Source organism: Dryobates pubescens, chromosome 6 (assembly GCF_014839835.1).
Source record: "Dryobates pubescens isolate bDryPub1 chromosome 6, bDryPub1.pri, whole genome shotgun sequence".
NCBI lineage: Eukaryota > Metazoa > Chordata > Aves > Piciformes > Picidae > Dryobates > Dryobates pubescens.
In genome coordinates, this window is record NC_071617.1 from 4859119 (window position 1) to 4872227 (window position 13109).

The 13109-nt window shown below is 45.0% G+C and overlaps 1 protein-coding gene across 1 annotated transcript in view; it reads right to left on the bottom strand.

The window, feature by feature from the left end:
* The window catches only part of IBTK (inhibitor of Bruton tyrosine kinase), a 72029-nt gene that overhangs the window by 54436 nt on the left and 4484 nt on the right, over positions 1-13109 (bottom strand). The window contains exons 2-3 of the mRNA XM_054162554.1: positions 5665-6341; positions 1049-1145 (exon numbers count right to left, since the gene is read on the bottom strand). Of these exons, the coding sequence (XP_054018529.1) occupies positions 1049-1145; positions 5665-5988 (421 nt within the window). The 5' untranslated portion in view covers positions 5989-6341. The remainder of the gene's footprint in view (positions 1-1048; positions 1146-5664; positions 6342-13109) is intronic.

Below are 13109 nucleotides of genomic sequence, written 5' to 3' on the forward strand. Positions count from 1 at the left end.
ACATACTCATTTCTTATTTGGATGAAATGTACTTAGAGTGACTGTCAGTAGCTTATACCAAGCTACCTTGCCTGAAAAATACTCTCCCTCTTTTCACAGAAGTGGTGTAAACTACTCTATCCCCTTCAATGACACTAAGTCTGTCTGACAACTTGAATTAACAGAGAAAAAGCACAGAGTATCTGAGCAGATCTTCTAGTCCAACACCTCTGCTCAAGCAGGGTGAGCTAAAGCAGGCTGTGCCAAGACCATGTTCTCTCAGGTTTTGAGTACCTCAAAGGATGAAGTCTCCACAACCTCTCTGGGTTACTGTTGTAGTTTGGGCTGGGTGCCCTCTGCTACAGGGGTGTTTCCTGTGTCCAGAAGTCCATCCCAGTGGGTGGACGCAGGAAATTAGGTATTTCTACCATGATCCCTTGCACCACTAGAAATTTTGCAGTGGGGTCTGGCACTTCCTCTTTCCTTCCCTCTCCGAGACTTGGTAACTGGGGGAGAGATCTCCCGGCCATGGGCCTGATTGGGCCCAAGGCCACTGGGGGATGGGCAGTCTCAGATCTGGCCAGCTGAGACCAGCCTAATAGCAGGGTGGGGGGGGAAGGAGGAGCCCTGGGGGTTTTGGATGCACCCTCAGGTGGGGTTTGGGGTCTTTCTGGGTTTACTTTGGTTTCTTCCTTGTCACTATGTTTCCTTTTGTGCACACTCACTGTTCTCTATTTAAACTCTCCCCTACTTTTGCAATCAGTTTGTCTGAGTCGTTATTTCTGTGCGTGGTGGGGAGGGGGTTTGCCCCAACCCATTACAGTTACCCATGCTATCACTTGCTTCTGCTGTTTTTAAACCTCTCACTCACTCATCATTCCTTCACTTTTGCTACATCAAGGTTCTGCACCTGCTGTCTTATGGTATTTAGGACCCTGTACCTTTAGCCATCACAAAATCTACACAGTCCTAATTAGAAACAGAATATAGTCCACATGGCTATGTACATTAATACATGGTTGAAACACATCCCCTTGTAAAATACAATATAAACTGCTTGATTTCCTACCAGTTTTCTTGAACACCACATGGATTGGCCTATCCTTCATGACAAGATCCAGGGCTGATAAGCCTTCTTTATCCGGAACATAGAGACTAACGCCATGCTGAAAGAGAAGAAGGGGAGGGTAAAAGAAGTTGATTTTTAACTTCACAGCTTGAAGTAAGACAGGTAAGCGTTTGACAAACCAAATCAGTCTTTCAATGAAGTTTAATATTGATAAAATAAAACCTCCAGATTCAAGTAACAGAATGGGACCTAGGGGTACTGATTGACAGCCAGCAGAACATGAGCCAGCAGTGTGCACAGGTGGCCAAGAAGGCCAATGGCATCCTGGCCTGCACCAGAAATAGTGTGGCCAGCAGGAGGAGGGAAGCCATTCTGCCCCTGTACCCAGCACTGGTTAGGCCACACCATGAGTCCTGTGTCCAGTTCTGGGCCCCTCAGTTTACGAGGGACATTGAGACACTTAAACGTGTCCAGAGAAGGGCAGCAAGGCTGGGGAGAGGCCTCGAGCACAGCCCTATGAGGAGAGGCTGAGGGAGCTGGGATTGTTTAGCCTGGAGTAGAAAAGGCTCAGTGGAGACTTTATTGCTGTCTACAACTACCTGAAGGGAGGTTGTAGCCAGATGGGGGATGGTCTCTTCTCCCAGGCAACCCACACCAGAACAAGAGGACACAGTCTCAAGATGCACCAGGGGAAGTTCAGGCTCGTGGTAAGGAGAAAATTCTTCACTGAGCGAGTCATTCGTCATTGGAATGTGCTGCCCAGGGAGGTGGTGCGAGTCACCATCCCTGGAGGGGTTCAAGGGGGGATTGGACGTGGCACTTGGTGCCATGGTCTAGTCATGAGGTCTGTGGTGACAGGTTGGACTTGATGATCTTTGAGGTCTCTTCCAACCTTGGTGATGCTGTGATACTGTGATACTGTGGTGGAGTCACCATCCCTGGAGGTATTCAAAAAAGGACTGGACGTGGCACTTGAAGCCATGGTTTAGTTATCATGAGGTCTTGGGTGACAGGTTGGACTTGATCTTTAAGGTCTTTTCCAACCTTATTGATTCTATGATTCTAAAGTGAGAAGATCTGAAAACAGCAGTGCCATTCTGTTCAGCCATGCAGAAATCATGTCGAGCTACCAAGTGGGATTTTGCTGTACGAGTACTGATTGAATACCATGTGAATATTCTGGCTCTGACAAGCAAGGAATACTGCTTCTCAGTTGCTGAGAAAAAGCAAGGGGACATAACAACCAGACAAAGCACAAAGGTTTGAACAGGTCATTCTTCAGAACTCGGAGCTAGGGATATTCTCTTTCTCAGCACAAAAGTAGAGCTACCTCAACACTGGTTTTAAGGGAGTCAAGTATTACCAATGACATCCTTGAAGAGAAGAACTGCAGGTGTCCTCAAGCAGACTGTAATGGCTAATACAGTTCATGGCTAACACAAAGGAAACTCATACAGAATCTCACACTTAAGGAGTAAACACGTGAAATGGAAAAATTGAGGGAATACAATTCATTCAAGCATGACAGGACAGCTAGCCACAGCTGAAGGAGGGATTTCAACCTGTAACTTCAGTGGCAAAAGCCACTAGCCAGAGCCACAACATGTATTTCCCAAATGGTGAAGGCAGCTCTACAAATACAGTGCTGATATTAGAATGGAATGGAATTAACCAGGTTGGAAAAGACCTTTGAGATCATCAAGTCCAACCTATCATCCAACACCATCTAATCAACTAAACCATGGCACCAAGCACCCCATCCAGACTCTTTCTAAACACCTCCAGTGACGGTGACTCCACCGCCTCCCTAGGCAGCACATTCCAATGGCCAATCTCTCTTTCTATGAAGAACTTCTTCCTAACATCTAGCCTAAACCTCTCCTGGCACAGCTTGAGACTGTGTCCTCTTGTTCTGGTGCTGGTTGCCTGGGAGAAGAGACCAACCCCCACCTGGCTACAACCTTCCTTCAGGTAGCTGCAGTATTGTGTAGCTGTGTATTAATTCACCACATGACAGAAAGACCAACCTATTTTTATGATTTATCACTCAGCTGGATATTCTTCTCTTTGGCAGCTGTATAGGCAATTTACAAGCAGAACAGAGGCTGCAGTAATATTCATGTGGTCTGAATTTGTAAAAGGAAACCCCAGCTGCTCAGAGGCAAAACCTGTATTTAGATATAGACCTGGGAATAAGTCACAACTGCCTCCAGCCCAAACCAAAAGTCTGTCATCCACACTAGCTCAGTACTCCAGGGATTGATTCTGAGGCTGATAAAGTTTCACAGCTTCACTAATGACCTGGGTGACAGGACAGATTGCACACCCAGCAAGAAGATGCAAGGTCAGGAGTAGCTGGTAAACCAGAGGGCTGTGCTGTCACTGAGGGACCTTAACAGGCAATGGACTGACAGGGACCTCATGAAGTTTAACAAAGGGCAATGCAAATCCTGGCCCTTGGGAGGAACAGTCCAGTCCACCAACTGGAGGCCAACTGGCTAGAAAACAGCTTGGCAGAAAAGGACCTGAGGCTCCTGCTGGACAACCAGCTGACCACAAGCCAGCAATGTGTCCTTACAGTCAAGAATGGAGAAAGCATCCAGGACTGCATGTGAGAGTGCTGCCAGCAGACATTACTCAGCACTGGCAAGCCACAACTGGAGTGCTAGGTTCAGGCTGTGAGAGCTGACCTCCTTACCCTAGACAAGGTCCAGGGTTGGAAGAGAGGGCACTTCTTATCAATGTGTGTAATGAATACCTGGTCTTTACTGCACTGGTATGAAAACATTGGAACAGAGATGTCTGAGCCTCCACTCAAAAGTCCAACGGGACACAGTCCTGGGAAATCTGCCCTAGCTGACCTTGCTTGGGCACAAGGGGTTGGTCTTTCTAGCTCAGCTATTCTGTAATTCTATTCTATAATCCCTTCTCCTTGCTGCTGTAATACCCCCAGAACATATCCTTTTTATAACACAGCACAGCAGAGAGACTTCAGTGAAGGAACTAGGAGGCAGAGGACTCTCCATAGACAGTTTCATTCTGCTTCTTAGAAGATTATCAGCAGAGTCTAACTATCATAGAATCACAGCAGTTAGCTCAAGGATCATCCAGTTCCACTCCCCCTGCCATGGGCAGGGACACCTCACACTACAGCAGGTTGCTCACAGCCACATCCAGCCTGGCTTGAAAAACCTCCAGGGATGAGGCTTCCACTACCTCCCTGGGAAACCTGTGCCAGTGCCTCACCACCCTCATGGGGAAGAACTTCTTCCTAACATCCAATCTGAATCTACCCATTTCTATTTCTTTTCCATTCCCCCCAGTCCTATCACTCCCTGCCACCCTAAAAAGTCCCTCCCCAGCTTACTTGTAGCCCCCTTCAGATACTGGAAGGCCACAAGAAAGTCTCCTCGGAGCCTTCTCTTCTCCAGACTGAGCAGCCCCAGAAAAAGCCTCACTCATTTATGCAACTGACATAAAATTATAATAGATCTGGGTAAATCAGTACAGGCCTCCTGTATGCAAGCATCAAGGATACAGACACACTGAGGACTAGAGGACTGATCACTTTTTCATAGTATCATAGTATCAATCAGGGTTGGGAGGGACCACAAGGATCATCTAGTTCCAACCCCCCTGCCATGGGCAGGGACACCCCACACTAGATGAGGCTGGCCAGAGCCTATCCTATACACAGTTCCCAGTTTTCTAGGAAACATAATCATGTACACATCTCACCCAAACACCTACTTCTGTCAAGTTCAATAGAAACCTCCTCCCTGTGCACGGGTACAGCACATGAAATACATATTTAACAGTTATCAGAACTTCAATACTGGATCCACAACCATTTTGCTTAAAACCAGAAGGATTCATGTTTACAAACAGCTAGTCATTGCAATTTCAAAAGGCTGAACTTAAAATGGAAAACTCTCTGCCTTAAAAGGTTTGCTTTAAGTAGCCCTGAACCACAACTTATTAAGGGACCCTGAACATCTCAGCCATATATAGCTCTTCCCTTTGCCGTACTTGAGACAGGAGGGATGGAAGAAAGAGCAATCAAGAATAGACACAACTTATTAAGTGGTAGGGAAGAAACAGCAATTGCAAGAAATGAACAAGGGGGACAGAGCAAAAGCCCTGGTTACATATGAATGAAATAGGGATTCACTTAATAAAGCACTCTGTGGTATCTTGAAGTGCTTCTCTTTCAAGTGCATGATTCATTTCTAATTATAAATCCATTTAAGCTTTTGTTATTTTATGCTCTCTAAAAGCAGTAATTGGTATAAGTAGTGAAGAGTCTATCTATCTTTACTCTGATCACTCTCCACTTTTAAGATCCTGACCCTGATAGCATTCACACAAGCCAGTCTTCAAGTCCACAATTAATCAGAGATCCTCACTCAGTGCTGATTTCTGCATGGGCAAAGGCAAACCTCTTTTATGAATAGAGGGACAATCTTCAAGCTCATCAGTGCACTGTGATCTAAACACACTATTAAGATATCCCTCAAGAGGCCTTGGGTCAACTTTAAAAAAACTCACTTTTACATAACCAATGGAACTGTCAAAACTGTGGAAACTGAAGACAACTACAGCTGCAGACCACTCACCTTCAGCAAGGACAAAACACAGTCAATGTATCCATAAAATATACTTCTGTGCAAAGCTGTCCAACCAGACTCTTCGTCTTTCGCCAAGAGATCGACTCCTTTGCTCTCAGCCAACCAGTCCAGCACGCCTTTTTTGCCACAGGATGAAGCGAGATGTATAACATTTCTACCAAAGGCATCCTTGATAGTTGCAGCATTGTAGCAGTAAGAAGACAGAAAGGCCTTGATCTGGCCTTCGCTTCCTCTGGTTACTACAGAGATAACATCCAAAGCATGCTGTAGAGATCGACACTTTGAAGTGCAGTCTGGCAAGAGAGAACTCATCTTCACTTCTAAAGCTGCTCCTCTCCTTAAGGGGAACGACCCTTAAGTGTCTCAAGGCACTCCGATTCAGTACACAACACAGTGCCTTAAAAAAAACAAACAAACACTTTGTAATTCCAGTTTTATTGAGCTGCCATTAGAAATCTTTGTACTGCTGTGTTTGGCACTTGATCCAAATAAATATTTATAAATATATATAGGTATGTATTTGTAGAAGTCTTATTTCACCATCTTCTGTAACAAATATTCTTGTCCATAGAAAATGCCAGACGTGAACTACCTCAAGCGTGCAGAGGGGGATTCCCCCTCCACACTACTTGATTCTTCTAAAACTCCATAATTGCAAGGGAGACCTGAAAGAGAACAAATCAGAACAGGTTAGTCAACAAAAATTCTTTTCCCTAGCACCTGCATCAGTTTAAATGCATACCAAAGTAGTGCTTGCTAGTACAGGTACAGTGTGGCAAGGGTTAACTGACCTTCCCCATGCCATCTGAGTTTATCCTCAGGCATTCAGCCAGTTTAAAAACCCATGACTCTTCTTTTCCACCCCAGTCCCCAAAGGAACCTCCTCCCTGTTTTCTGACATAAATCTTTGAGGCTATACACTGAGCTGGATTCAAAGAGGTCATCTGAAGACACATCAAAAAGAACATTTGCTATAGAGTAGAGTAGAGTAGAGTAGAGTAGAGTAGAGTAGAGTAAACCAGGTTGGAAGAGACCTTCAATATCATCGGGTCCTTAAGACCCTGATAGTTTACTGCCTAATTATATCACAGAATCAATAAGGTTGGAAAAGACCTCAGAGATGATCAAGTCCAACCTGTCACCCAGCACCTCATGACTACTAAACCATGGCACCAAGTGCCACGTCCAATCCCCTGTTGAACACCTCCAGGGATGGGGACTCCACCACTTCCCTGGGCAGCACATTCCAACAGTTAACAACTCTCTGTGAAGAACTTTCTTCTCACCTCAAGCCTAAACTTCCCCTGGCACAGCTTGAGACTGTGTCCTCTTGTTCTGGTGCCGGTTGCCTGGGAAAAGAGACCAACCCCCTCCTGGCTACAACCTCCTTTCAGGTAGTTGTAGAGAGCAAGAAGGTCTCCCCTGAGCCTCCTCTCCTCCAGGCTAAACAACCCCAGCTCTCTCAGCCTCTCCTCATAGGGCTTGTGCTCGAGGCCCCTCCTCAGCCTCGCTGCTTTTCTCTGGACACATTCAAGTGTCTCAACATCTTTCTTAAATTGCCCAGAACTGGACACAGTACTCAAGGTGTGGCCTAACCAGTGCTGGGTACAGGGGCAGAATGACTTCTCTGTTCCTGCTGGCCACAGTATTTCTGGTGCAGGCCAGGATGCCATTGGCCTTCTTGGCCACCTGGGCACACTGCTGGCTCATGTTCATCTGGCTGTCAATCAGTACCCCCTAGGTCCCTTTCTGTTTGGCTGCTCTCCACGATTACTTCGTGATCAGAAAGCAAGAAGTGAACTAAAAGACTCCCAGTGGGGAAAAAACCAAAACAAAACACAAAAAACCCCACACCCCACCAACAAAAATACAGCCTTGTCAGTCACACCTATAACGATGAAGTGTTTCCCTTCCCTTCCACCAGTTCCATGCTTCACTTCCTCTTCCCTGGCTTGAATGCTTAGCCATCTCCCTACTGTCTTCTGCGGAATCATCAGGAAGTCTCCACTCCACCCCTCCTGCAAACACTGACAAAGGTGAGCGACAGAGCAAATGATGACAGCTTGCACAAGAGATGCAAATGCAGGCCGTTAGCACTCCTGCAGGGCTACAGTATAAACGCCTGAAATGGGCAGGAAGAAGTGAAGGTGGAGGTTAGAAGGGATAAGGGAAGAAGAAAGAAAAGGAGGCAAAGGTACAAACTCTTCTTCGTTAAAATGTATTCCGGGGCACACAGCATTTCTGCTTATTTGTGCCTGCTTATCTTTAGCATATCCATCTTTCTCTGGCAGCCACCTGCTCAAAAATACAGAAGGCCTGACAGAAGCACTCTTCCAGCCTATTCATTATGTGCAGTTGTATTTAAATGAGCTACAGTACCTCAAGTGCAGGCAGCAGTAGAAAAGAAATCACACATCATTGCATCTAAACCAGAAAAAGTAACCACTATGTACATCACTGACACACTGCCTAATTTACTGTGAACTTATTCCGTCCCCAAAAACTTCAGGCTTCAATCTTTCAAGCAGAAGTTGCAAACTGAGTGAAGCAGTATTCAGTCATATGTTACACTCCTTGGAGTTTTTGCTTCTTCTGAAAACGTTCTGTTTAAAGTTGTTCTACCCCTGAGTAAAATATTCCAAAGGAAGGTGAACAAAGAAAACGAAAAATGTTAGCAAATCCTCAGAGGGACAGCAAACAGCAACCACAAAACTCCTCCCTGCTGTCTTTCCAGCTCAGCAGTGACTATAAATGTGCACACCCCACTCCTTGGCCTCCATCCCCCTGAAAAAAAAGCCTGTTGAGCTTAGCTTCCCTTGCTTTTCCCACACTGAATGTATAACCATATTTTATTCATGTCTCCATCTAACAAAGATGTTGTCAGGGACAGACCACTTTGTCTAGAAAAGAAAGAAGAAATCCCAGTCCTCCTGCTATTTCAGGAATCATCATCAAGGTTGCCACCAAGCTAAAAGCAACTGGTTTGGAGCAAACACTAGCAATGGAATCTAAACTTTAGAGAACACAAACCAAAAAAAAGCCCCAGAGCCACTCAGATTTCTGATCCAAGAGTATTAATTTCAGCCTCTCCTGACAAAGCCTCCAACAATTATTTTTCCACATCATTCAGACAGGATTAAGTACTTGGAATGGAAACCGATAAATAAGAAGATTTTCTGTATGCATCTTCAAAACAACTTCAAACAGCAGGCAAATGAAGTGGGGGGAGGAAGGGGGTGTGTGGGGGGGGTATGTTTTTACTCACTACCATTTCAGCTTTCATCCCTGACCAGGAGGAGCATTTAGAAACATTTCAGAGACCACAACTGGCCACAACTGTTTAGCTTACGTTTGTCACAGCAAGCTTCAGTTCACTCTGCAGGGCATTTTTACAACCAACACACAAACTTCTGCAGTAACACAAGAAATTTAATATATACCCATGTGGACTTCACCTGCTCTACCAAAAAAAAAAAGTGAATTACTGCTGCAAGCTCAGAAAAAGGTCTAGTTTAATCATAGAATCAGTCAGGGTTGGAAGGGACCACAAGGATCATCTAGTTCCAACCCCCCTGCCATGGGCAGGAACACCTCACACTAGATCAGGCTGGCCAGACCCTCATCCAGCCTGCTCTTAAACACCTCCAGGGACGGGGCCTCAACCACCTCCCTGGACAACCCATTCCAGGGCTTTACCACTCTCATGGTAAAGAACTTCCTCCTCATGTACAGCCTGAATCTTCCCACCTCCAGCTTCATTCCATTCCCCCTAGTCCTATCACTACCTGAGATCCTGAGAAGTCCCACCCCAGCCTTCTTGTAGTCCCCTTCAGATACTGGAAGGCCACAATTAGGTCACCTTGGAGCCTTCTCTTCTCCAGACTGAACAGCCCCAACTCCTTCAGTCTGTCTTCATAGGAGAGGTGCTCCAGCCCTCTGATCATCCTTGTGGCCCTTCTCTGGACACATTCCAGCACATCCATATCCCTCTTGTAATAGGGGCTCCAGAACTAGATGCAGTACTCCATAACACAGCCTGACTTGCTGCTCTAAGGAATCAAAGTATGACAAGTGACAGCTATCAGTAGACTACAGCAGATTGCCAGTGCATCAAGCACCCTCCTAAAGAGTAGTAATAACATGTGTGTGTATGTATATATATATATTTATTTGGAGATCTGCAGGAAAAGCATCACAAGTGCTATTATCCTCAGCCCAATTTGTCACCTTTCATTTCATCAGTATGTCACTAAGCAATAAAATCATGTCATGGAAGAAGAACACATTTCCCATATGCCTTGTAAAGCATTATCTTCCATGTAATCCACCATTAAGACATTGCTATTAGTGCAACAAAGAAAGGAAGTCAAAAGGAAAATGAAGGAAGATTAGTCAGAGTCATAAAGTAAAATCAGCTAATCTGTTAGGTAAACTAGCATGAAATGCCACCACCCCCCAAGGAAGCAGTGCAGCCACTCCCCATGTCATACCCTCCCTCATGAAGATGCATTTCAGGGTCTCAAATAGGTGTGCAAGAAGAAATGATTCGGAAGGAAGTTAATCCAGGTTTCAAAGAAATCTGTGCCATTACAAGAACAGAATAAAGAGGCCACAGGAAAACTTCATTAAAGCACCTGAGCTCCAGCCTCACCAAACATCAAAATACTGTGAGCAATAAGCTACACATTAAAAAGTTTGCTATTAGGTACAAATACAACCCTGCCTACCTCACACTGACTCTATTATGCTGACATTTACTGCAGCTATGTGAAATCTGACTCTGCTGAATTATTGTTCTGTAAGTCATTCTAACCCAGCCCTCTCGTACTATAAACATTGCACCATTAGCTAGGATATTTGTGCTTGATATATACCACCTTCAGTTTGGAGACAGAAGGCTGCAGATCAAGTACTCATCTTTCCACAATGAAGACTGGCAACCCCAGCAGCACACACTATCATCTGATTACAACATCTGATTGTTTTTAGATACAGAGGAGCTTCTTAAGCAAAACCCTGAAGTTCTGAGCCACATCCAGCCTGGCCTTCAAAACCTCCAGGACCTCCCTGGGCAACCTGTTCCAGTGTCAGACCATCCTCATGGGGAAGAACTTCTTCCTAACATCCAATCTGAATCTATCCTATTTTTTTTCCATTCCCCCTAGACCTGACATCCTAAAACGTCCCTCCCCAGCTCTCCTGTAGGCCCCCTTCAGATACTGGAAGGCCACAATTAGGTCTCCTCAGGGCTTTCTCTTCTCCAGACTGAACAGCCCCAACTCCCTCAGTCTGTCCTCATAGGAGAGGCACTCCAGCCCTCTGGGGAAGTATTCAGAGTATGCCATGATGGTTTATTTCAGCAGCAAATGAATTTCTTGATTTTCCCTTTGAGACACAAGCTACACGTTCAGAGCCCCAGGAAAATTTTGCAACCAAATTGGAAGCAATTCCTAAATAGTAAGAAAGTGTTTGTGATATCCTGCCTCCTGGAAGTGAGTACAGACAGCCCTCTCACTCAACTCTTCCACTCAGACAAGGCAAAGCATTGCTGCACTACAGCTGTCAGACACCCTTCAAGCAGCAGTGTGTCAGACGTGCCATCTGACCTTGTGGAAACAGAGCTCCTACAGCTAAAAAAGCAGCTCTCTACCTACTGGGGTTGCATCAAAAATCTGTTTCTTTCAGGAAGTCACTACAAATAAGCAAAGATTTGGCACTTTTTTTATGCTAAAAAGTCTATAATCAAAGCTGTCACACCTCTCAGTTCTACATATCTGTGAGACTTAGCTGGCAAATACCTTAGCAACCAAGTACGATGGTGCTAGGTTTCATTTCCTGCAAACAGCAGAGGGCAGATAGGAAATCTTGCAATTTTGTTCAGTCACTGGGGAAAAATGAAGTTGGCAAAAGCTTCCCACTGTGGAGTGGAGGATATTGAGCATCAGAAGCCCACTACACAGAAATCTCTCTGCATATCCAAGCTGCTTACAAGGTGTGGTAGGTTGAGAGAGGGCTTAGCTCTCCCTCCTCCACAGAGTAAGAAACCACAACTAGCCCAGTCGAAGAGCAAGCTATATATTTACAAGCATATATGGAAAGCAGGTTATATATAACACAATATATACAGGTATTTACAATATATACACAGAAATACACAGCAGAGAGAAATAACACAACAAAAATCCCTTCCCGGGGGAGGGATCCCCTCCTTGGAACCCCCTCTCTCATCCCCCACGTACCTCCCTTTTTCCCCAAAAAGGGGTTAGAGAGAGAGAAAGGCAAGTTACTAAGGAAAAGAGTCGTTAGTAAGCTTCACAAGCCCATGCAGGATTAGTGTTTGCTTATCTGAAGGCCAACTCCAGCAGTTCGCAGAGAAGCAGGCAGGGTGAACAGGCTGATCACCCAAACTCCCCCAACTCCCAAACGAAACTGAACTGAGGAAAAAAAAATTTCCAACTGCTCCACAATCTAAAGCTGCATTTTTGTCTATCAACCAATGAAATTCGTTTAGAATATCAGAATGTTTTGGTTCTAGTATCGAAAACATTTAGCCAGTGTCTCAGCACTGTTTGTTCTTAAAGGCACAGCCTCAAACGGTCACACAAGGGTTAGTGGTCTTCAATCCAAGGGGTTCTGTTTATCTAATTTTGTTATCCAAGATGATTTTGAGAATAGACACAACATATGTAATCAATGGCATTCTGAAACTTCATAAAATCACAATAAATTAAACCAGAAGAAAGATATGATGATATCAAGACAGCTTCAGGGCCCTCTGCTATGGAACTGGTTTGTAGTCACTATCTTTCAAAGACAAACACAGTGAAGGCAAAGCATACTCAGCACAGACTTTTGTGGTGCCCAGAACAGGCTGCCCAGGGAGGTGGTGGAGTCACCACCACTGGAGGTGTTTAGGAAGAGACTGGATGGGGTGCTTGGTGCCATGGTTTAGTTGATTAGATGGTGTTGGGTGATAGGTTGGACTCGATCTCGAAGGTCTCTTCCAAGCTGGTCTATTCTATTCTATTCTTCTCAGAAGTGAGCTGTTTCCAACTTAACATTCAGCACAGAGGCATCACAAGCTGAAGGAAGGAAAACACCAGACTGCTTGTTCAGTCAGTGAGGAAAAATTAAGTTGGCAAAAGCTTCCCACTGTGGAGTTCCAGAAATCTCTCTGCATATCCAAGCTGCTTAGAAGGGTTAGTGGTTTTCAGTCTTCAGCCTTCATCAGTAGGATCATGTTCCCCACCAACACATTCCAAATTTTCTCTTTTTCTAGAAAGTATCTCCACAGAAGTTGTGTGTTCCTAGCTCAAAGGTACAAGGGCCTATCAGGAGGGTAACCAACTCTTACCACACCACTGGTACTTTCTGTCATCCAGTATGAGAGGTTTATTTTTGATATTAGAATTGATATCTTTAGAGCCTTCCAA